The sequence below is a fragment of the Megalops cyprinoides genome, chromosome 1 (genome assembly GCF_013368585.1).
Source record: "Megalops cyprinoides isolate fMegCyp1 chromosome 1, fMegCyp1.pri, whole genome shotgun sequence".
In the NCBI taxonomy this organism is placed as follows: domain Eukaryota; kingdom Metazoa; phylum Chordata; class Actinopteri; order Elopiformes; family Megalopidae; genus Megalops; species Megalops cyprinoides.
Genome location: NC_050583.1, coordinates 17,009,243 through 17,035,131, shown reverse-complemented (window position 1 = coordinate 17,035,131; position 25,889 = coordinate 17,009,243). Strand labels below are relative to the sequence as shown.

The window sequence follows — 25,889 nt, the reverse complement described above, 5'->3', positions numbered from 1 at the left end:
CCTGATGAATTACACTTTCATCTTTTTTACCAATGAGGGAGGTGGGAGGGGTATGGAAGTAAAGCACAAACAAACAGGTGGAGACAGGCTGCACTGTGCATGTCTTGCTTCATTAGGACCAAAACACACAACATACCTGTTGAATCCAATATGCAAGACTGTACTAGAATTGCTACAGGTTCTCATTGGTAATCGTTTTCTTGATTTAAATCTCAAAACGGGCAATTAGATTGCAGTGTGGAGACTGAAACGGCCAGCTGAGCACATTTTCTTTGTGCTCAGTTACCATTTCTTTGTAGATTTGGAATAATGCTTGGATTATTGTCATCATGCTGAAATGGATGAGCTTGAGCCTCTTGTAGTGGTTTCCCCTCTTTGCAACCCCATCTTTTATACTTTGTGTTCTGAGAATGCCAGTTTGTTTAGGAGAGTTCCAACTGTTGCCTTTGGATTTACAGTTGCATCCTGAACCAGTTGTTTAACAGCTTGCTGTGGTACAACAAATTTGTACACATGCACGCTTCTCACACATTTATACACACATACATACATATATATGGCTTTGTATGCGCATGTATAATTCATTGAAGCCAACGAGCTGGAATGAGTCATCTCCTCTTAGGTTCTGTAGATTATCATTCTTTTTAGCTTGTAGTGCGCACTGAGTAAGCTTGTTGAGAAATTGCCTGCAAGTGAATAAAGCTCCACCTCTGAATACTGGACTTCCATTGGAAACCTTTTATCAGTGTGAAAAATCCACATTTATTGACTACTCTATATGGCCCTCCCAATCTAAATATAAAACACACAAATCTTTTACATCTTTTGAGCATACAGTAAAACATGACTACAGTAATGCTGATCCATAGCCATCATACACAAAAGGACCGTAATGTGACACAATATCAATGGAATGAAAAGGAATGACATGACAGCAAAAACATGTATCCAATTTTATTTGGAAAAAAAAGTTTCTCAGTAACAAAGATCTGATAGAAATCAGCCATACATTGGCACTAATCAGTCACTCAGGTACTATACAGTATCATCAGCAAAACGATAATATGGTAAGTGAGAACTATTACTATTACAATTTCTCACTGTATATTTCCAAATTAATTTTTGATGATAACTCTTTTTCACTTCTTTTAAATCACATGAAACGAAAGTTTACTGGTATGCACTGCAATGATCTGTAACACAAACATAGTGGCAAGTACAAAATATAATGACAATCACAATGGTGAAAATAAGTTTTAGCCACACCCACTGCAATTATTTGCTAATGCAAAGTCCCTTCAACTAAGCATATCTGGTGCTTGTATCATAAACTGCTGTTCAAATTTTCTCCTAGTCAGTACAAGGAAAACTAGAAATACATTTTTAAAGGACTGGAATTCAGCACTGAGTTTTGTGTGGTCACCCTTACAATTCATTACAAAAAGTGCAATAGTTCAATGCATACATTGTCACTGTAATTTGCAATCATTGACAAATTTTCTGCCAATGTTAGTTACTGCAACTTTACAGTATTTTCACAGCTCCAGCTAGTAACCATTCTAATAAATTGTGACCACAGATTTCTACTGGCAGGAATTGACTTTATTGTAGTGTGTTTATTTATTTTTTTATTGTAGTTGCGATCAAAATGCTACTATCTGCAAAATGTACAAAAGCTATATGTTGGGATACTGTACATGTGCATATTAGGGGCCAGCTCCAAGTTTTTGGGGGACATTAGCAAGATTTTGTTTGAGGGCCAAACAACTTATACATACTGACAAATAAAGACATACGAATATCAATTTAATGAAGACAATAAAACCCCTTAGAGTCTTACTTTCAAAAAAGACTCAAACCAAGACGATCAGATGTGTTAGCATTATCAGCAGTAGTAGTAGTATTAAACTGACGCAGAAGTGTCAAGGCACAAAGAAAAGGCAATGAACCATCAATTAACACCCTCCAATGTTCCAACATTGCTACCAGCAGGGGGTGCTAACCAATCACGTCTTAAATCAACAATTTACCACAACTCATAAGATATACACGATGACAACATGAAATCTTATGATCACAGACACTAAGGAGTAGAATGACAAAATAATGCATCCTACATCTACCTCACCATCTCTAAAGACAATTTTGTCAAGACTCAGTGACTCACTCTACTTTTACTTAGCCATCGGTGGCATGTAGATGAAAGGGCCTGGTGTGGGACTCTATGCTTTCCGACTGTCTAACCGCTCATACTCCCTCTAGGCTGTCGATCACGCCAGCTAAAGCTACCCTGCATATGTGTCTACCTAAACACCGTTCCTGAGAAAATTAATATGCAGCAGTGCTATCATATCAGTTGGCTCCGTAAATGAGGTATTATCCCAACAATTCACTCCACTGGATTTCTGCGTGTACTGGCTACATAGAAAATTTGTTTCCGTTTCCGATCTACAATGGCTGGAACCAGATTTTCAAGACTGGGCATGTTAAAAACCACATAAGGGCGCCAAAGGAGACTAGTGACAAAACTGGTCTTGCAACATTCCTTGTGGTGTGACTATGTGGAAGAAATCTTATTTCTTTAAACTCTGAACTAGAAGATTCAAAACTTGACATCAGAACTGATTTTTTGATTTCCTCTTTTAATTGTAAAAATCACCCAAAACAAAAAAAAAATTTGATGATGATTGATGATTAAACAATATCCAGATGAAAAATGAAAGCTATTCTTAGGCCATCTCATTATCTCTTTTTTTTTGTTTTATCATTTGAAACAGCACAACTGTCCTTTTGCTCTTTCCTGAAAGTGTTTCCCAAGACTCCTTTCAAGCTCCACTGTGCACGGGCTTTTGTCTGGTGCTGTTACGTTTCTTGTGTGTGCATTCACAAAAATGAAGGCTAAGTACTGAAAGTTGGCATTTCTTTGTGTGTTGCATTCATGTTCCTCTGTGGAGGCTTTATACAGAGAAGTGAAATGCTATCTTGGGGAAGTGAAAACAAATTGTGCTAACCGGTGCCATTTTCTGTTTTATATCCCTGATACACTGAGACTAAACTGGAAGTAAATTTGAGCTTGGGGATTACCATAATGTGTCTGTAATCTTATCAGATGCACAAACTAAAACAGCCCTTGGAGTGATCTCATACGCACCTCCCTGAATTGGTCAAGCACTGGACGGGGTGAAGAAATTAGTCATCTTATTTTTAATTAAGTGCATCATTGAGGTGGGGGGGTTATAAACCTTTAAACATTTTCTTTCTTCTCGCCGGTCAGGGCTACTTCAACCTGTGGAACAAGAAATACTGTTAAAACACAGCATTACCATGATCACTACCTGGCATCTCAATTTTTTGAGGTGAAGTCTTCCCTATAATGAGGGGGATAATTCAAAGCACCATTCTTGAAGTGAGAAATAAAGAGCTGAATAAAACACGTGGAGCAGAAAAGCAGAGCATGCATGTACCTCTCCCGTAACTTCAACTGGCTCCATGTACTGCTCATCTAAAAACAGAAAAGAGGAAGTCAGAGGCTGAGCACGGGACAGTAGACTGCAACCCATTTCCCCTAGTGGTTAAAAGTTATCTTTTATATCACTGTGTTGACTAAGCTACAGGCACCCAAAGGTTGAGGAAGAGAAATGTTAGCCAGGGAACAGGTATGCTTTGTGTCAGTACTGGCCTTTAAAGCAGGGCTCACTGCCCACTGTAGATTCTTAGCGAGTTTCAATCTGACAAAACAATACTGAGACAGTCAATACTGTGACTCTCTCACAGCCAGATCACATGATCCTTCTCCCAGTTTAAGGTAACATTTTGCTTTTGGTTTTGCTCTATCCAGAGTTACTGACATGGTATCATCCTTCCGGCTGTAAAAAAAAAAAAAAAAGAGCCTGGCCTGCATTTGTTTTGATTATGCAAATTAATCCAGTGAAATTTTGACAGTCAAATCACCCTCTGCAAGGCCCACACTGCCAATGAAAAGACTCCCAAAGTATGGCGATGTAGAGGAATAAGAAATGTAGGACAGAGACTTCTCTGTTACAAATGGCACTTCCAATGGTTCCTCAGGACTGTACAACACTCATAACAGTTGTACTTTATTCCCAGGTAATACAATGTGTACAAGCTGGATCTAAACCGGAAGTAAACCGGAGTCTGAGAAACCAGTGGATATTTTTAGTTATAATAGCCATAGTAAAAAAGAAAATATCATACTCAGTATTGGGTGAGTAGATGGTCTTCTGGCCTCTGTCAATAAAACGATTACCCACATAATTATGAGACATAAGAGAACCTTACCAAGGTACTAACATGCAGAGGGAAAACTCTCATTTGTGAACATGGTTTATATCAAGTGGTTTTTCTTAACTGTTAAGGATATTGATAGTTTAATAACTGTCCCATCCACACTTGCATTAAAATTAGCAAAAAATAAACAACTCTTTGATCCTGACTCATTTGCTTTTAAGCTGTTGACATGGACTAAAAAGTTCAATGACAAAAACAGTTTTTGCTGACCACTTTCAAATAGTCCAGGATTCCCCTAAGTTCAGAGCCAACAAGGAAAACCGCCAGAAAAAGGAGGAGCTTCTCTGTGAGGGTTTTAGCATTCAGCCAAGCCAGTCTGTGCCGTTTCCATTTAAAGAGACCAACTGAGGCATGATACAGCCCACAAGCACATACTTCCGCATTCATGCAGAGCAAGAACAAGTCTCGTTTTCACTGCTGTTTTCTCATGGTTAAAGCTTGGGCCTTTATGTACACTCAGGGCACCAAGAGAGGGAACGTTTCCCCCAAAACAATGAACTGAAAATACTGAAATAAAAGCTGCTCAGTTCCAAACAAAAAAAAAAAAAGAAAAATTCAGAGGAGACCTGATTTGTATTGCATGCACTTCACCAGCTCTCTGCAGTTTTGTCATGAAAACCGCACGGACCATACGACTATTTCAACTGGTGTTGCAGTTAGATGGGGATCCTGTTGCCGTTAAAACATTGTTCTCTATGCTGTACTCACGGTGAAAACGCCTTCTGCGGATAATCATGAGTATCAGCAGTCCACAGAGCAGGGATCCGACAACGACCACGACCGCTGCGATGGCTGTGGGGCTGTTGCCTGCCCCCTCCTTATCTGGACGTATATCTGCGCCATAAGAACAGAAAATAAATACCACTGCGCAAATGTAGCTACAAACAGAATGGTGATCAGAAAGGCAAGGATGCACTGTTGCAAAGGCACTTTTCAGCGCATTGCAATGTGAATAACAGGATTTATTTATGATTAATTTTCATGAATCTTAACACATTTGGATTGTCTGTTTTTCAGTCACGTTCCTTCTGCTTTTTTATTTGCTGCGCATTGCTGTTACCTACACCGGTGCAATTTTTCGCTGAACACATCTCAGTCTGCTCTTTATTCTTAGCCAGTAACTGCTGTACATGCATTACAGTAAACCATGCAACACAAAAGGTTAGCACACGAGGGTCAGTAACTGTTATGCCTGTTCATCACAGATTACCTCCTGGGTCAGTGCAGGTTTTCAGTGCCAATATAACATACACCCCATATACACTATATACACTATAAGCGATATGGTAATGCGCGATACCCAATCCTAACTTCCTTTTTACTTTTTATCCTGTGTAAATCCTGAATAACTGAAAAGCAACAACCCCACCAACCAATACAATTTCTCATGAAATGAGATTTGATGAAAATATAGAACCTGCGACAGACAATTAAACAATTTATCTACATTTTCAAATATGATAAATATGAACATAATTACAATCAACAGGTTTCTTGATGTTTCTTTAATGAGACTGCACAAATTTGATCACAATTTGATCTGTAGCTTTAGAAAGAACAGCAAACTGCATGTTTATGTCCTTAAAAAGACATGCTATGTGAACACTGAACTGGACTTTCATCTGGCATTTTTACAGGAACAGTGAGTCCCTGAGGGAAGCAATGTGGTACAGTGGTAAAGAGCAAGTCACGTAACACAAAGGCTGCTCCCTTAATTCCCAGGTGAGACACTGCTGCTGTACCCGTGCTTCAATAAATATGTCCGTACATAAATGGATGACATGTGCAAAATATAAGCTATGTGGCTTCCACTGGAGAACATCTGCTGACCAAAAATAACATAATAATGTCACCAAACCGTTCAAGCACGAAGACATCAGTCTCTGATTCACACTAGATTCATACAAAAAGATGGATTTAAAATCCCCCTGACATATTTAAAAAAACTGACCACATTTTCTTTCAGTGGGGGAGGATCTTTACCAGGATCCTATTTTTTAGCTGAAAGTTCTGCTCTTGCAAGTTCTGCTTTTGCAGCATAAAGTGCACATTGTAGCATGAAAGACCAGACAAGAGTTGAGTTGATTTCTTCATGCACCCCAATTCACCCAATTTGGAATCAGCACTTGCACTACATTAGGCTCATGCACAGGTTCTGAAGTGACCTGGAGGATGCACAGCAGCAAGATGAGCACGCCCTGGCCGACAAAACGCAGCCTACCCAGACTGAACGCGGCCATCTGTGCTGTGCCGCTACAGACTCCAAGTCATTGACAGTGAATGACGCAGCTCAGACTCAAACCCTGAACCCTGACAGCTAAGCGTCCCTAACCCTCCGAGTCACTTGGGAGTCACTCCATCTGGCCTGGCTTTTCAGGTGAATGACAAAAGCAGCAGCAACAATGAGCGTGGTTTGTGCAAGGGGACAGTGCACAACTTACATTGACATTTATTCATTTAGCAGACCCTTTTATCCAAAGCGACTTACATAGGTTACAGTTCTTACAATGTTATCCATTTATACAGCCGGATATTTACTGAGGCAATCGTGGGTTAAGTACCTTGCCCAGGGGTACAGCAGCAGTGTCCTAACGGGGATCAAACCGGCAACCTTTCGGTTACAAGTCCTGCTCCTTAACCACTATGCTACACTGCTGCCCAACTTGTCATGGTGCTGTATCTCCTAAAAGAAAAAAAAAAACGCCTCAGAGCTAGAGAGAATACATCAGACATACCTTTTCGCTTCTCTTGAAACATGAGCTGAAATTCTGTCTCTCCTTCTTTGACTCCATTGCTGTTGAGCACAGAACACCTGTATCCAGGGTGCACAGAAGATGCTTTGAGCGTAAACTTGCTCACTAAGTTAATGCGCTTGTCCTCGGTCTCCAGCGCTGTTGTTACTGCGCTCCGGGTCCAGTTGGTGCCAAACTGGTCAAACCAATGGATCATGCCCAGCGGATATCCCCCTGAAGCATTACAATATAGTGTGACATCCGTATCGTCGTCAATGTCTTTCTCCGGAATTGAGCCCATTGTTGGCTTTGTGTAAGGGGCTGGAATGTGGAAAAAAGGTTAATTAGCACAGTACCCCCAACATCACCGATTACAGAAGTTTAGAAGTATTATTGCCATTGTTCTGACAAAGATGACTGGTAGTGCGATATGCAACAATTATACTTCCTATGACAGTTTTGAAAAAGGATTTGGAATATGGGGTGGGTAATGAACTAGAACAAACTGCCGAGCTCTTAACTTGCACTTCCAGTTGCGTGACATTTTAAAGAAGACTGATATCAACAGAGTCCATCTGTTTGTCCTATTCAGAGACAACAGGGTGGCACTGTGGTAAGGAACCGGGTTCATAATGATAAAGGTTTCTGGTTGGATCCCCCTGCTAGGCCACTGCTGTTGTACCCTTGGCCAAGGCACTTAACCCACCATTGCCTCAGTAAATATCTAGCTGCACAAATTGTAACCTCCTGTATGCACATCACTCTGGATAGGAGCATATGCTAAATGACAAAATTGACAATAATTCATTTTCAGCTGAAATGGAATTAATATTCTAAGGGCCACAAAGGCCATAAATATTACATATTCTCACCTGTGACCTTTAGGCTCATTTCTTTTTTGTCTTCACCACTGTCAGTTATCACTGTGCATTCATATTTCCCTTCATCTGTCCTCAGCGTGTTTTTTAGCAACAAGGACACGTCTGTGTGGCTGTGTTTTAGAAGCTGGAATCGAGCATCGGGATTTGGCTCGCGTCCACTCCTAAAGGTTAATACGTTAGATCCATCCCTCTTCCAGAACACCATTATAACCCTCACATCCTCCTGCCTGGATTTCACTTCACACTTCAGCAAGGTGTTCTGACCGTAGACACCATGATTCTCAGGCAGGCATTCCAAGCTGACCAATTCTGTGGAATTTAACAACATAAACATGAAATCAGGCATCCATAAAAATGGCAAAGTGTTCCAAGTTAAATGTACAGTGCATTGAAAAATATGTCAAAAGCAAGGTATCAAAAAGCAAAACAGGAAATAAAATAAATACATAGTAATCAGTGGTGGATTAACCAGTAAATCTGTGAACAACAATAAGATACAATGATCATCAAGGGTTACACATTTTCTGCATACTTGTGGAATTTTGCTGCATAACGCTACTGTGGATGTTGTTGTGTAAAATAATCATGATAAGAAACAGAACGAGACTTACTGTCACTGGACTTAGCGCACATGATTTCAGCAAAAAACACCAAAGGCAAAAACCAGGATAATGATGCCATGTTTCACCTTAAGAAGAGAAGAAACAAAGGTCAAAGATGTCAAACATAGACACTACGTCTCCATCAGTCTGTCTAGATGAGGACAAGAACATAACACAAAACAAATGATCACCTACTGACACCAGACCACAGTCTACTATTTTGATTTACTGTTGTTACAGGGCTGCCTGTGAAAGGTTTCAAACTACAGTCACATCTCAGTAGAGCTAAGTAGTAAGAATGAATACTGTGTTATTGTAATCACATCTGGAGAGTAGGGCTGTGCGATATGGCCAAAATTTCATATCCCGATATAGGTCATTTCATATCCCTACAACTATACATATCACGATACAGCACATTTTCCGTAAATTCAATGAATTTTATATAAAATGACCACATGGAAAGACCTATTTCTTATTACATTTTGAATTATATATTCGACAAATAAAAGGTACTTACTCATATTTGATTATTTTTTCTCCTTTTATTTAGAACCTTTGTGCAAATTTGAACTAACCGTTTCGCGCGTATGGTCACACCAGTGTAATTAGCCGTTTAGTGCGTATGCTAAAACCAGTGCGATTAAAACACTAGATTGGAAAATTCTAGCTAATTTTATCTTTGACGAAACAGCGATTTAACGTTAAAAAACAGCAAACGCTAGCCTAACTGAAAACTATGAGAAGCTTAATAACGCTAATGAAAACATAACTAACGAAACATGTAACGTAACACATAGCATAAAAAATAAAATACACACGAAAGGGTTAAGCATGTAACAAAACATAAAATATTAATGTAAAAATATAAAGAGGTAAACAGAAAACACTTTTCAACTATAGTTGTGTCACGTTCACGCTCCATGTTTGTTTGTGTTGGCTGTCATTACCCGATCTGTGCCTGCTGCCCGATCCGTTCTGCACATGCGCACTCATGCAAATTTCCTACCTGCATCCGTGCCGTGCAGAAGAACGCAAAGCGTCGTCCAAATGACGAAAAATATTGCCGTAAAGTGTGTGGTTTGCGACACAACTATATAAACTATAGAGCATAATATGAAACGATAGACGTTTTTCAATCGTCACATGATATGTATCGTCATATCGCACAGCCCTGCTGGAGAGCATTGATAATGACATGATCTAAACCACTGAGAGGGCTAATGCATTTGTTCCTGACCGACTCCATAAGTGGTATAATGTAAACGTGGGTTTATTGGGGCACTAAATTTCTTTAAAAATGTACATGTTCAGCTTTTTAAATTATATTTTGTGTGAGGACACCAACAGAGCCAGCCACAAGCAAGCTTTTGCACGTCACAATGGACAGTTAATTTATTGCACTGGCAGCCACTTACAAGTTGATTCTTAAAAGTCCAAACAAGGGGGTAAAATCGTATTCCTGGCGCCATGCAAGCTATAATGCCTTAGCATCATGGTGCATGTCCTTAAGTACATTAAACAGTCAAAATAATCATTTGACAAATATCAATTATTATTGAGCATCTCCTCTATAATAGGTGCTGTGGTTCTCAACCTGTTCAAACTGTTTTTATGATCAGTCCCTCAGTCCCAATCTTAAGACAATGCAGGCTGTGGAGTGCCCAATGTCTCAGCTCTCATTCTTTATGTAAAACTGTTGTAAGAATCAAGAAGGAAGTGTTTTCTCATCTGCAAAAAGCTCTTCTTTATTGTTGCTACGTCGATTGGCGTCCAAATGATTTTATATCTTATCTGACTTTTTATCAAATTAATTTCTGTGAAAGGTGCTTTGGTAATATGCACTAGAACACTGTATTCAAATTCAGCTTTATTCTTCGAATGAATTATGCATGATTGCACTCCATAGGTACCTTACTGCACTTGTGTAAGAGAGCCCTAATTGTTTTTTATGGGTGTATTGCTAGATTCCTACGTGCAGACTTTTTAGTTTTAGTATAATTTTAGTATAAAAGTATTACCATATGAATCATTCTGTCCCACTATTCTTGTTCACTGATGAATTGTTATGTCAGTATTACCCATGAGACAAGTACACTGCACTTCAAAACACCTTTTGAGAGCCAACATCTTTTCCTACTTTCCCAGACTTTAGGCTAAATGGTGGAAAAGTGGTGATATGACAAGTTCAAAAAAAGAAATGTTACATTTACTCATTTGGCAGATACTTTTATCCAAAGTGGTTTACAAGTGAGGCAGAGTACAGCACAACTGTTACATTAAGATATTAAATATTAAGAATATTTAGAGGAGACACTAAATACATCTGGATCACTGTAAATCAATTCCTCTGTAGGATAGTTTTTCAGTCTCTGGAAAAACTTAGAAATTCCTCTAGAATTAATTGACTCTACCTTTTCAACTTTCCTGTAAACAGATGTTAATCAGGGTGGGCTACAAGGATGTAAATAGTATTTACACTTATTGCCCTTACATACGTCCAATCATTTCAAGGACTATATATTGAGCAACATCGAAGACTAATGAAAAGTTATTCCCAGCATGGGTCTCAGTGTTGGGAAAATGAATAGGCTGTGATGTTCATTCCAAAATATATGACATATCCCCCTTGCAGCTAATTAGATCAGAGTTCAGTTCTGTATGAAAAAGTGGTATTCAAAGTTGTTTACTAAGCACGCTGGCACTTCGCTACCATGTAGCCAAATTTCTTGAGGCAACAGAATGCCGTAATGCCGCTAGAAAATCTTGTTTTTTTAAGGATACGAAAAACTTTTTTTCTCTAAACATTTTTTTTTTGTTTACAGACTTCATATTGTGTAACTATAGAGGCAACAACCGTGCAATTTCCTTGATCATGACCTCTGCTGGTTATTGAAGATACATAGGAAAGTCCAAAGTGGGAGGAGTCTTTGGAAATTCCCGTTTAGCGTTCTGAACAGTACCCCAAAGTATGTTCTGCTTTTAAGTGTGACATAGAACATTATCTCACCAAATGTTGACATTCTGCTGCACAATGTGCCATGTTTTCATCTTAATATGCAAGAAAGTGGTTTAATCTAGCAGGCTGCATTATGGTCACGCAACAACAGAACATTACGAAAACATTTGTGCAATGATGACACAAAGAAAGTCCCTCTGTCCCAGACATTTCACTCTTAGTAAAACAGAAACTATCGCTATTTTCTCCTTGGAGTTTTGGTACAGCTTAATTACCTGATTTAGACCGACACTGGCCACTTCATTACGAGACAGATTGACGTCGGAAATATTACAGTATATCCCGCCCAGATAATGTAACGTTAGTCTACACTGATCTTTTGTCATCTTTTACCATCCTGGGTATTTGAAAAGTAAAATGTGTGCCATTTAAGAATGTTACGTGTTAGGACACTGAAACAGAAGCACAGACTCAAATGTTCGTGTTTCAAAATGACCGTCTGGGTACTCATCCAGCAGCCAAGTTTGAATATGCCCAATCATAGCATATAATCGTTAGGAAAAAAAAAAACATTCCCATACCTTGGATGGCTGTACAGTTCCGCGGCTTTTAGACACAAGATCGACCGAGAACTCTTCGGCCGTTTTGTCGGTGGGTTGATTTTCTCTTTTACAGATGATAGTTTCGGTTTCACTATGAGTTGAATACGGAGGCGGAGCTGACCCTTATCATAAAGCTGATTTGTTTACACAGACACATGAAACAAACACCTTTGTCTATCAAATCCAGGCAGTCCTTATGAGTGACGCAGTTTTTCACCTTTGCTTTGTCATCTGTTTCATAAAAAATAACAATTACTTCTGTGGACGGAAAACAGGCTGCATGTAATATAATATAATATAATATAATATATGGTATGTTCAAACATATGTGAAAACTACCTCTGTTCGTCCATCACAACTGATGAAGACCACCCAGTCATCCGGAGGTTGGGGGATCTGAGACAATCGATGGGTGCGGAGATGTTTTGTTTTTTTATTAAGCAATCTTTTTTTTTCCTGAAAACCACAGGTGTCAAAACTATTGGCACCCCTCACAATTATTCTAAGTGAAATCAAAGTTAAACTGGCAATACATTTTGTTTAAATTAATCTTAGTCTAAAGGAACTATACTGTGTCACTCCATCACTTCCTGTTTCACTATGGTATAAGAATGAGGTAACATGCATGCAAAATCCCTGTTGTCATCCATCACCATGGGAAAGACTGTCAGTTTACATTTACATTTATTTATTTAGCAGACACTTTTATCCAAAGCAACGTACAAAAGTACAGTAAGTACAGCGACAATACGGGGACAGGATGTGTACAATTCCACAATGAGACAGTAGTTCTCAGCTGAGAGCAAAGTCTGTTTGAGGATGCAGTACCAGCTAATGTATACAAGTATATAGTATACAGTTCAAATGAGACATATGGTAATTGACCTTCACAAGTCTGGTAATGGGTCCAAAAATACATAAACCATTACACACACCACTTAGCACTGTAAGGACAATTGTCAAAAAATTTAAAACATATGGAAAGGTTGCAAATTTGCCACGAAGAGAGTACAAGTGCACAGTGTCTCCATGGACAGTGAGGTAGGCAATAAAGAACCCAAGGATCACAGTTCAAGAACTGCAGAGCTTGGTTGCATCTTGGGATCAGCATGTCTCAAAAACAACCATAAGACATCATTTCCACACCAACAAACTCTTTTGAAGGGTTGCATGAAGAATGCCCTTACTGAGCATAAGAAACAAAACCAAGCATCTGGAGTTTGCCAAATGTCTTTGGAATTATAACTGTAAGAGAGTGCTATGGTCAGATGAGACCAGAATTTAACTTTTTGGCCATACACACAATCAGCATGTTTAGCAGCAAAAGTGGAATGCATACAAGGAGAAGTCCCTCATACCTACTGTCAAATATGGAGGTGGGTAATTGATGTTTTGGGGATGCTTTGCTGCCAGTAGTCCAGGGGCACTAGCTAAGATCGGTGAAATAGTGAACTCCACCAAATACCAGGAAATTTTGTCTGAAAATGTGGTTGTCTCTGCTAAGAGACTGAGACTTACTGAATCAGCCTGTTTCTAAAGCCAGACACAGAGTGCCTGAGTTGAGCCTGTCAGTTGAGCATATAATGACCTTTTACTTCTTGCAATGTTGAGAGTTACATGTGGTTCTGAATTGTAATTATGTTAACACAAGTTTATGTCCCTTTCCTTATGACTACTCCACATTGTAATTTGTAATTTTGCCTAGTTTTCATGCAAGAAAAAAACAGCATAATCAATGAGTGACTTTGACCCTAAAATTTCTCCACAGCAGTATTTAAATGGTTAAATCAACAAGTTTTGGTCAGAGACACTGTTGATTAGATGCTGATATTCCTTCTGGATGAATGTGATGAAGCTGGGCAACGCTCCTCTCATTTAAAAGGTTTTTTTTTTTAAATATGACAGCAGAGAAGTACAAAAAAATGAATTTATTATAAAAGCAACAACTTAAAATAGGTCAAACAGTGAGTACAAGGAGGAAAGGTTAAAACAAGGACTAAATTTGTTTAAAACAAGATGTAACACCTCTTCTCATCAGTGGGCCATTATGTATATGGAATTATCATTAGGTAGGATAATTGAATATATCAACTCAATAGCTTATAAGTTTTCCTCACTGGTTACTTACTAGAAGGTCAAGCATGGCTGGTCTTGAGGTCCCTTGGGTGGGTTTATTTTATTGCTGCTTGAACCAAAATGTTAATTATTTGTATCATATTTGTTGAATAAATAAGAACACTTGATCAAGGTATAAAACACTTCAGATAAAACCTCCTGTTCTACACTTGCTCTTCCCCTTCTGTCAACCACCAGTCATTTATATCATCTATTATTAATTATGCGCCCAATCAAGACAATTACTATCAGTCATATTCTGATTCACACAAATCTGACAATGGTGCAACCTAAGAACACACATGACCATTATATTATATTATATATCATGGTAAGATCATTTTAATCTCCTCAATGAGACAATTCATTTTGCAGCCAAAATGTTGCAAAGCTGCAACATTAAAACACTGAAGACATGAACACAGGTAAAAAAACAAAACAAAACAAAAAAAAAAACAAAGTGCATAAAGTACTGATGATAAAGTGCTATGATGATAACTGCTATGGAAATAAAGTGCAAATGTTGTATTAGTTCATTTTGTTCAGCTGCATGATTCCTTGGGGTATGAATGATACTTTTATTTGTTCAACTATATTTTGGGTTGGCCTATCTGAACCTGCCGCCACAAGGGAGATGCTGGAAAACCCCACACAGTTGGTGGGATTGTCTGCCACATGATCTGACAATCGTACTGATTTTGATTTTCTGTCTATTTTCCTACCAGCAGATATACGCTGCTCTCTTCTAATAACAGTTGGTATTTTAGTACAGTGTCTATATTATGTATAGCGTCTTCACTCCTCCTGCCTCCTGTACGGTGTCCATATTAGGACATCGTTTAGTCTCCTCCCTTCTACCCAACTATGGGGCGCTCAAACAAATTACGTTTGTATTGTTTCGACCACAGTCTTAAGGTTAGGGGTCGTAACTAAAATGGTGAGTACAAAGTGCTGCCGTTATTTATTCATTTAGCTTTTACTTTTACTTTCCAGCATCTTATTTATCATTCTCCAGTGTAGGAAGCAGCGACCCACTTGTTTCAATGAACAGGAAAAGACTCTATTGTCTTGATTGTCATATATTTAGGCAGTATAAAAAAGGCGGTGAAAACGAAACATTGAAGACCGAAAAGTCACGTCGCTTTGCCCTGAGGGAGTTTTGAAGCGGGGAGGAGGGCAGTTGGGGTATGGGGCGCCGAATGTAACAGACCTTTTTTCGTAGTCAGAATGCCTTCTGTGCTACGCAACGCATAAATTCATTACGAAACCATGTAACACTGTAACGCGTTTTGTCCACGAAAAACACAAACGCATTTGCATTGTGTCCAGGAAATATTGATGTCTACGAAAGTTCAAGCAGCCTTTGCTTTCATGGACGGAATGCCTTCTGTAACTGCGGAGTCATGGAATATATTGTGCTAAATCTCTGTCCTGCACATCATACTTTCAGTTATATAGCAAAACAATTAAGCGGACAGAATGAACATTCGATGGCATGATGATACTGTAGTATAGCGCATTCTGCATTTCGTGCCACAACAGCATAAATGCTGGCCTAGGACATCTATTACATGGACAGAATTACTTTTGTCTACAAAATGAGTTTCTTTTATCCACATAGTGCATTGTGTTTTTCGTGGACAAAACGCGTTACGGTGTTACATGGTTTTGTAATGAATTTATGCGTTTCGTAGCACAGAAAGCATTCTGTCTACGAAAAAAGGTCTGTTACATTCGGCGCCCCATACCCCCTGCCCTCCTCACCGCTTCAAAACTCCCTCAGGGCAAAGCGACGTGACTTTTCAGTCTTCAATGTTTCGTTTTCACTTTTTTTAAATTGCCTAAATATATGACAATCAAGACAATAGAGTCTTTTCCTGTTCATTGAAACAAGTGGGTCGCTGCTTCCTACACTGGAGAATGATAAATCAGATGCTGGAAACTAAAAGTAAAGTCGATCACCAGTTTCTTGGTTTTTGATGTAGCCAATTTAGGTTCACATGTAACATTTCACACCAATCAGCAAAGTCAGTTAGAACAGGGCCATGCACGTTCTCATCCCCCTCGAGGAGACTCACCAAAGCAGTATCATTGGTGAATTTAATCAGGTGACATCGCCGGACTTGCTGCAGCAGCTGTCAGGATACAAGATGTGTAATACAGGTGCCCTGGGGGGTACTGATGTAGTACATGCTTCACAGTGTTGACCAGCCAAACCTGTTGTGAACTCTCAGTTAAAAAGTTGATTCTGTGGCTCCCAAGTCACTTAGTCTGCGAAAGTGCTGGCTGAGCGCTACATATGACCATTCAAATCCAATTCCTTTAAAAGAAAATCCAGGTAGCAAGGATTCTGAGTTATGTTCCCCTTACACATTTAATTTAAAATAATTTTATTCAGGCTGCTCTGAAAAAGTCTAACCAAAGGGACCAAAACACCTGATTTCTGAAGCAGTCTGACCACACTGAGGAGGAAAATAATTTATATTCCCTTTCATTGGACTTACATGTATGGCCTGGCGAGATGAATCAAGCATCTCATTTGTTGTACGTATGACTTGGAACCCACCTACCTCCACATCACTGTGACAGTCATTTTGAAAGCTAGCTTTCACTTTGAAATTTAGATTACATACCTCACAAGGTCTTCATACTAGCATTCCAAATCCACCAGTGTTCTGGAATTCAGTTTCTGTTTAAATCTGACTCATCCACCCATGGTTACATTTCAGAGGCAAGTATATCAATGTTGCCAGCTGAATAACACCACTGTACTAATGCAGGTAGCATGCTGAAACATTAGAATTTGTAGCCTTTATTCAAAAAGGTGCAGATCTGCACAATTGCTAGATGAAATTATAAAAATCAATAACTGTGATTTAAGAGGCTACAATATTGCAAGAGTATCAGACAAATACTTATTAAAACACTTTTATTTCACAATTTCAACAGTTAACATTTAGAATAAGAATGTACAAATTTCAAACAATCTGTTTGAGGGTGTACAATCAAAAATGAAACCTACTAAGGCGTTCCACATACTGTCTGATATCACCCAGATGACTTTAGCAGCAAACACCAGTGTGAATAGAACAATCAGGGCCGTAGCTGCATTTTTTTTTTTCTTACATCAAAATAAACATTTCCACTCATAGACGTACAATGTGTGTTGCAGAGCAATTATTTTTTGCCAACAAATAAGCTTCACCACCAGTAATAACGACATGGCTTTAACCTTGCTGCCAACCCAATGCTCCGCCCTCCCTCATGTGCTGTGTGCTTGGACTTCTCATCCATTCACGGCTGTCTATCTGTTTTGCCACTACTTATCCCAACCACACCGCTCCACTATCAGAGGTTGTTTTTCTGGCCCCCTACCTCCTTCCTGGACTCAACTACCCACACTGCACCTGGGCAGTGATGTCCCTGTGGAATGAAGCACTGTCATTCATTACATATGCATTTTAAGCAACACCTGTATATGTGGATCTAAGTGAGTAACTTTCATTTTTTGTAATAATTTCATGGTTTCATTGCCATATATAATGAGCTGTGCATTCTTAGCATAAGAGATAACACTTTATTGATCCCCAGGCAGGGAAATTTGGGAAAATTCTTCATTTGTAAAGTACTTTGCAGTTGTGATAATAATGGACTAGATTTACATTGCTACCCCCAAAGTTCTTTACAGTGAAGGATAACCAACCTCAACCACCACTGAAGTTTTGCACCCACCTGGGTGATGCATGCCAGCCATATTGCATCAAGCATCCACCACACATGAGCTGAAGTGGAGAACAAGGGAATTATTTAACCAATTAAACAGGGGGATTATTAGACAGCCAAATTGAAAGTATGGTTGAGAATTCAGTCAGTACTGACTACAAACTCTACAGGTTACTCAGGATAATGGCACCCACTAAGTGAATACATTGCAGTTTTTATTAGTTTACTATGAAAAAAAAAAAGTTAACAGAATGAAAATAGCAAGCCTAGAGATTTATGCACTTCTTCACACCAAACACTTCAGGTAAGCAGAAATCCATGTTTACACTAATACGGGTTCCACATTTTACCTTATTTCAATTAATGAATGCCATATTATGTTTTAATACAAGCAAAGGCATCTACTGTTGCAAATGGTAAAAATCTGCTAGTGAAAATGCCCATCAAGCCAATGTCTAAAGAAAACTGTAATAAAATACTAATACAAAAAGGCCTTTGGTAGATTTAGGTAGAAACAGCAATGTCATGCAACTAAAATGAGTGTGGGTATTAAAGCCTACAAACAAATACTTATGACCATTACTAAAAGTTGTGGTCATACAGAACTAACAGTGTCATAAGTGATATGCATCCCAAATCTTTCATAAGGTCACTTTTATAGTTTCCTCGAATCAAGTTATGTGCAGTGTGCATGCACACGGCACATTACACTAATTGTTAGGTTCCTACAGCTGTTAGTTATAAACGAGCCATCAGTAACAAATGCAGAGCATGTCCTGCCAAATATGGATTATGGACGAAATAAAATGCAAGTTAAACAATGTTTGACAATGATGTGTTTACATAAGTACAAAAGTATGTTTAAACCCATAAAGTATTACATTACAGTTTTTACTTTTTGTCAGAGAGGAAAACTGGAAAGATAAGGCTGATTGACAGAAAAGCACCCCCATGTGGACATTTTAAAACCCTACATGGCAATTTCAATTGAAAGAGTTGTGAACATACACCATGCCACACCAAGTATTCGCCACATGAAACAAAATGTTTTGTACATTTAAATCATTACATTACCACATAGTGACCTGACCAGCAAGAGAAATTTGTTTCTAAAACCAATCAATCAATAACCAAAACATTTCCAGCAGAGAAATTTAGTTTCATCATCCAGAGCAAGACATACATACGAGACATACATGCAATTTCTCAACAATGAATATGGATCGAAAGCTACAACTTCATGTCAGTCTTTATTGTAGTTAGAAATCACACAGGACAAATCTTTAACAATCAAGAATGGAAAAACAACCTAAACCACATGCCTTTTCCAGCAGGCCCGATGCACTACAAGATGGGCTGAAACATAGGAGTTACATAAAGTGCTTCTGTCAAAGATTTAGAGAAAAAAAAAGGTATATAAAAACAATAGGCAGGATGACAGAATTCTATGGCTCACAAACAGAGGAGAGAGATTCTTTTGTAAAAATCAGGATGAGGAAGTTAAAGACAAGCAAGCTCAACCGAGGATGAGACTGGACTTGCCCCCTGGGGGGTTTCTCCGGCCAGTGGGGGCTTCATTAGACTGTGTAGGTGCTGAGGGCTGTGGTGGTCCCCCCTCCTGCTCCTGGACAGGCACTGGCTCCTCTGCATTTTCTAATGACATTGAATAAAGATCATCATGCGTCACTCCCTTGACAAGACATAGCTCATATATACTTTATATATAATGCAATATATCAGTAGGAGGGTTGCAGCCCTTATTAAAACCATGCAAACCATAAATCCGTGAACTTTCCATACTTAAAACGAACAAATTAGGAACTTATTGATATGTTGACTCGACAACTTGATTCAGTGTTTTCAGGGTAGAAATTTTGCTGGAAACAGTAAACATATTTATCATTAGACTATTCTTTAGGCTGTACATTTCAGTAAGGGTACTTTTTCTGTTTCGCCCACTGTAATTCACTGGTTACTGACAAGGGTGTATACTGTTTTAAGATTTTTGTACTTCGTAGACTACATTCATCAAACCTACAGTAGGCTGCTCTGAATAAGGCATCCTGTTAAAAGTTGATCATCAAATTATACTATCACTTCACATTTACATTTGGGAAAACTATTCAGGCAAACAATAAATGTGAGAATTATATTAACTGATATGAAGAATAAAAACAGTGGAACAGGAAATATACACTGCTTAAAATGCTTGATTTTACAGCTGGGTTTGCAGTTTGCTACTTTCACTTCCTACGCTCCCTCTCATCTGGCAAACAAATTTAATCTTTTCTCATCTGTATGCTTTATTCTTTTGTCTAGCTCCCAGTTCAACACTGTTGAACAAATTAACAGAAGAGCTTTAAACTGCTTGCTTATTAATTGTGATTTGCATTCAGTGTACTTAAACAAGCTTCAACATGAACAAACCTGTCAATTCTGAGGGGGAAACGTTTATTTTCATTACGTCTTTGGCTGTTTGGTTTCGAATGGCACTATATGAAGAAACAAATGCACACCAAGAAACATATTGCCATCTAGTGGACAAATTGGTTAATTTGCATAAAGATCCAATCTTTTCTTTCTGTAGAATGTAAATAATTCTAAGGCACATGCTGACTTCATTCCATTTCTGATTTAAATTCTCAAAATAACTGTTAAGACTTGAAAAAACCTAATTAAATTCCTAAAGCTTCTATGGTACATTTGATGTGGTTGGTTGAAACACCCAAGACCACTGATCTGTGTGCATTTGGCCCAATTACCAAGATCTCTGCCTTCAAGCACAAACTTGCAACTTAAATCCATCTTCAGGGCTACCAAACTATAAGCAAAAGGCCACTGAAAAGCCAGGTACATCATTCTGTTTAATCTTTTCAACAAAACAGATGTTCTGCATATGTGGGGGAAACCCTTTGGTGAAAATATAACAGAATAAATGAGCAATGCTACTTTTCCTGAATTCCACAATAAACTTTTTGAAACAGAATTTTGGTGGACATTTCAAAATGGATTTCAAATACTGTCCTCACCAACAGAGTTTCACAAGCGCCACATAAGCTAAATAGGGAGCATGGTTCATTTGTTTTCATCAATAAAGGAAGGGGGAGTCATACTGAATGACGTTTAGCGACACCCTGCAGGAGGCACAAATTAGAATAAATTAACTGTCATCAGGCTTGCTCAGTGCATGACTTCATAATCACTGCACTGCTTCCTGAAAACGAGCATACAAAATATGCCTAACTTTCAATTATAAATGGTGGATAACCTGACCACTGTGAGAGGCAGCAGCTGAGCATTCACGAGATGGTGCGTCCACGCCCTAAAAAACCTGCACCAGGGAGAGTGTGCTAAGTTCTTTAGCTACAGTGCTATAACTGTTGTTACTTGTTTCATTTTGCATTTATTTCTGAAAGCATGTCTTTGAAATTACTAAATGGTGGAAAGTGCTTCAAAAAAATTAGGAAGGAAATGTGGAAAAAATGGAACTGACCTCTTGTTCTTTTTTAAAAAGAGAAAAGTAGTGGCCTTATTAAATAAGCAGCACATACTTCCTGAAGAGAGGTAGTCAAAGGATAACTGCTTTAACACAGCTCCCATAGGGTTCAGGACCTCAGCAACAAAGATAAATTATTCGGCAAGGAATGTTCCCTTATCACAGTAATTGTGAACTGTACAAAAACGCGACACCATCAGGCTAATCGTCCTGATATTAACCCTGTAAATTTCCATACCCCCCCCAAACAGAAATGCACAGACTCCCTAAACTGTCCTTGGTCGCACTTAGCTACATGGAGGTAATTTTAAACAAGTGTATGTGACAGTGTTGCACTGACACTTATTCGCCTAATTCAATGTGAAGATGTTTGATAGTGCTGAGAGCAAGAACAAATAACAGGTACTAACCAGCAATTGGCTTCTCATGGTCTCCATCCTGCAAAAAAGAAGGTAGTTAAGTGTGTGCAAAATTTCAATAAAATCTCAACATTCTTGGAACAGACTGTATATGAACAGAAGTCAATTATCCGAGGAGCACTCAACACTCGGACAAGGTTGTAATGTCCACCCAACGTAATGATCTTGCACATGGCACAGCTGATACTGCCGAACAGTCCACCGTTTCTGGCGCATGTGTCTTTTGAACTAATCTGTCTGTTTACTCAAGAAAGATGAAAAGGTATTTAGGAACAGCACTATAAATACATAACACTAATTTCAGCCAGCCAATTAATATCTGTACCATATACCCTGACGTTTCAGATATATAAAACTAACAACTTTCAAGAATTTCATTTTGGGAATCTTGAGCATCAACCTCTCCCACCAGTCAACATTTTATTATGGCACAGTCCACTTTAGGGAAAAACAGAAAAAAATAACATTTCCAAGTGCATTTTAATGCAAGCCTAAGCCCAAACTAAAATGAATTCAGTGCCACTGTGAGAAAGCCCTTTATGTCTTACCCCAGTGGTGGCCTCCTCAGACACAGAATTGTTCTGAACAACAGGCTGGGGGTGACATCGCCGAAGTGGGGCTGACGGCTCTCCAATCAAAACACCTGTGGGCTTCCCTCCTGCAGAGAGAGCATAAATGCTGAAGAAGCAGGTATCTGGATTCAAAGTGACACATGGAATGAGAAGAGACCACTCTAACAGAACATCTCTTCTGTCAGAATGACTCTTCCATCAGCCAACAGTAACAGTGCCGCATGGATGAACTCCAGAAAACCCTCCCAAATGCAGGCCTGCAGTACTCGAGGCCTAAATTCATGCAATTATCTGAATACAGGCACATGACCTTGCTTTAGGATGATGTTTACAGCTATTCCCACGGATCAGCCGCTACACAACTGATGTGTTTCAGTGGAACACACATTTCATTGGTAAAAAGCACAGGCCTATAATCTATACGAAATGAAGAGGCGGAGATGCAACAAAGCAGGGAGAGACAAAGGTCCTTTCAGCCAAGACGATTAATGCAGAATTCAATGAACTGCTACTGTGACTGAATATGAGCTTCACCAAGGCTCTGCGTGAACTTCTCGGGCACAGCTGAAAGTCTTTTAGCTTTCGCTGCACATCTGTCAACACAGCATTTGTCCAAAACGTGACTCTTGGGGTGTGCAGCTCCTCTGTAATGATGCGTTGTCACATCTTGATCCCAACAGGAAGCCATAATTCCGTACCACTGTTCTGGCAATTACCAGAATACACTGCAAGCCTCATCAAAATCCAGTGAACTGGAGCAATTAAAACCCCCTGGGGCACAACAACAGGAGCTTGGAAATTCTTCTTTTTTATATCAGTGCTGTGCCCCACACCAGGTTAAGCTAAGATGATGCAGCAAAAAAAAAAAAAAACAAAAAAACAAATAGTGGGTCTTCCTAATTCCAAACCAGGTCTAACTCAGTAAGCAATGAAGAACCACAAATAAACATTAACATTTAAACGTCATATTAATGGTTTGGTCACAAGTTTGCGAATAAATGAGCATGCCACCCTTTACTGACACTCAATTCATAGCACTGGGAATCTCACCACTAAACTCGTTAAGTTGGTTTATATAACAAAAATGTCTCTGTCCCTGGTTGGAGAATATTTCTGCTTACCATGGCTACGTTGACTACACCCTGTATCTCAAAGAGAGGCAAAGAGAGAGACGAACACAACACAAGGGCCACCTTTGCTCACTGTTCAGACCAGGCATGTTAAAGTACAATGCTAAATGGAAGTTAAAGCAATTAAAAGTTAGTTCAGGATTTTAAAACCATCTGGTCCAAGCCAAAAACATGGATATATTTAAAACTAAGCTGTATTTATTTACAATGTGTTGTACAAAACATTTGGTAGCTTTCTGTGACTAAGTCGACTGGCAACAGCTTCCAATTAATATTGTAAGTTCAATGCAAAAATGTGCAGGCCAATTCAAAAAATTCAACTTGGGGTTTATGATGCAGAATTAGCAGCCTTAACAATCGTGATGTGAGGGTCTAACACTATGAGGTACATTAAATAAATGCTGAACATGTGAGAATAAAAATTAGACAGATGACCTTCTGTGCACTGTAGTTGAATGTATATTACTACCGGTGAATGTATACTACAGCAAACCGAGTTACCAGGTGGGTTGTTCCTCCGGTGAGCATGAGGGTCCTCAGGTTCTGCAAAAATGTTAGAGGCAGTTCTGTTCTTGCGAGTGACAGGCTTTTCCTCATCTGTTCCAAAGGAGATGTTAGAGCCTCCACCCGGTGGTTGCAGTACCCTGAAAGAGGCCAGCAGTTAACAGCAGGTCATCCATCTATCTAGCTCTCTCACTCACTCTCTCTCACACACACACACACACACACACACAAATACAGTCTGCAGTTTTAGCAATAACTGCACACGCTGCAGTGCCACCTTACTGCACACACAACTCTTTGGGCTGCATTTCTCTGACCAGTCACACTCTCCGTGCTGTGCTCTCAGCCCGACGAACGCACACAATGCAAATCTGCACAAGCCCGCTGTCAAAATCAAAGCGAACACAGAAAAGAAACCCAATTATAAAATATAGGCGACCCATCAAACACATATTTTGGGAATAAAATGGTTCCACGATCACAGTAACGTACAGCTACCTATTTAGCTATATATCTGGAAAAAAGACAGAGCCATTGTAGACTGAAGCTGACAGTACTTTTTTTGTTTGTTTACAGTATAATCCTGGCAGTTACCTTAGGATATGGTCATTATCAGAACCAGTGACCCCTCCCAGCACCTCCTTAATTTCTAGCTAACGTCAGTAAGTGCTAGAAATGCAAATGTCTCTTACAATCCTACCCTCGCGAGTGTTCCAGTCAGTCGTAATAAAGAATCAAGTTTTTCTTATTGCAGGGCCAAGGAAACTAAGGCTAATGTAACGTGAACTGAATTTGGACAATGCTTGATTTAAACGTGGCGTGCATCAATGCTGGCTGGCGCAGCTGTCGGCTGTTGAAATTAACCGACGAGCTAATACACCAGCTACATAAACCTCACGAGTGGGTGAGCTCAATTAGACACATAGCCTGAGGTACACTTACAAAATTTGTTTAGAAATGACCCCACCCAATAATGCTACCGTGTAGCCAGCTTGCTAGATAAAATACGCTAGGGACGTGAACAGCATCCGTTCGGTAACAATCACACTAGTAGCCAGCTAGCTAGCTAACGCTAGCTAATTAGTCAGAAATCCAAAGCGAATCGTTTCCGCCCGTTATACGCTAGTCAGTTAGCTGGCATGCTAATGAAAAAAAGGCAATGCAGCGTTACACGTTAGCTAAAGTCAGATACCTAGGTTATGTTAACAAGCTAACGTTAGATGGTGCTTCGCATTTTACAGAGGAAGCTACGAGACTCAAATCACCAGCAGTTAGCGAACGTTAGCATATTTTTCACAGGAATAGCAAATACAAACGGCTAGCTTGGTAGCTGGGTGGGTGCAGACAATATAGCTATAGCTAGACTAGGTAGGTATACAGCTGGTTCAACATGCCAATTTGTAAAGAAACCCGATAATCAAATAAAACAAATCCCCTGTGATTCGGTTTAACACCCAACAGGCAGTTAAGATTAGTATATATTCCGTTCTCCCCAACATAACGGGGTTCCATTTTTCTTTTGTTTGTCGCGGTGTGGCTAGCTGGCTATCGTTTACATTTTAATTTACCTTGAGCTATTTTTTGCACCTGGGTCCATGCCTTGAAAAGTGGTGGTCGTCGTCATTTTTACCGTCAAATTCTTTTCCTATCACTGTAAAATATGAATTGTGTATATATAAATCTGCCTACTTTTGTGCTTAGCTCGCAAGCGTTTTAACCCTCACGCTTCATACTAAAACTCCGCCCGGCTTTGATTGAATCGCATACTTTGCTGCGCGAGGGAATGCCGTTGGAACAATTATACCCACCCACAGACGCAGCCAAGACGGGCCGTACTCCATTTCCA

General features: G+C 39.3%; 2 protein-coding genes across 3 annotated transcripts; both read right to left on the bottom strand.

The window, feature by feature from the left end:
• Positions 1–2,941: 2,941 nt before the first annotated feature.
• On the bottom strand, positions 2,942–12,192 carry zgc:174863 (uncharacterized protein LOC100136852 homolog). 2 transcript variants are annotated; one of them, XM_036516956.1, is made up of 8 exons: positions 12,064–12,192; positions 8,533–8,609; positions 7,913–8,230; positions 7,044–7,361; positions 5,017–5,142; positions 4,216–4,248; positions 3,465–3,502; positions 2,942–3,286 (listed from the first exon to the last, which is right to left on the bottom strand). In XM_036516956.1, the coding sequence occupies exons 2-8, from the start codon at positions 8,600–8,602 to the stop codon at positions 3,245–3,247; spliced, it is 945 nt and encodes a 314-aa protein (XP_036372849.1). In that variant the 5' UTR covers positions 8,603–8,609; positions 12,064–12,192; the 3' UTR covers positions 2,942–3,244. The 2 variants fall into 2 exon arrangements, with proteins under 2 accessions (XP_036372849.1, XP_036372931.1); XM_036517038.1 differs by lacking the exon at positions 4,216–4,248 and having other exon boundaries at positions 12,064–12,191.
• Positions 12,193–17,204: 5,012 nt separating this feature from the next.
• jpt1a (Jupiter microtubule associated homolog 1a) lies at positions 17,205–25,826 on the bottom strand. Its single transcript, XM_036534089.1, has 5 exons — positions 25,612–25,826; positions 24,041–24,183; positions 22,386–22,495; positions 21,829–21,856; positions 17,205–19,575 (listed from the first exon to the last, which is right to left on the bottom strand). Exons 1-5 carry the CDS (start codon positions 25,665–25,667, stop codon positions 19,439–19,441), a joined length of 474 nt encoding a protein of 157 aa, XP_036389982.1. The 5' UTR covers positions 25,668–25,826; the 3' UTR covers positions 17,205–19,438.
• Positions 25,827–25,889: the final 63 nt, after the last annotated feature.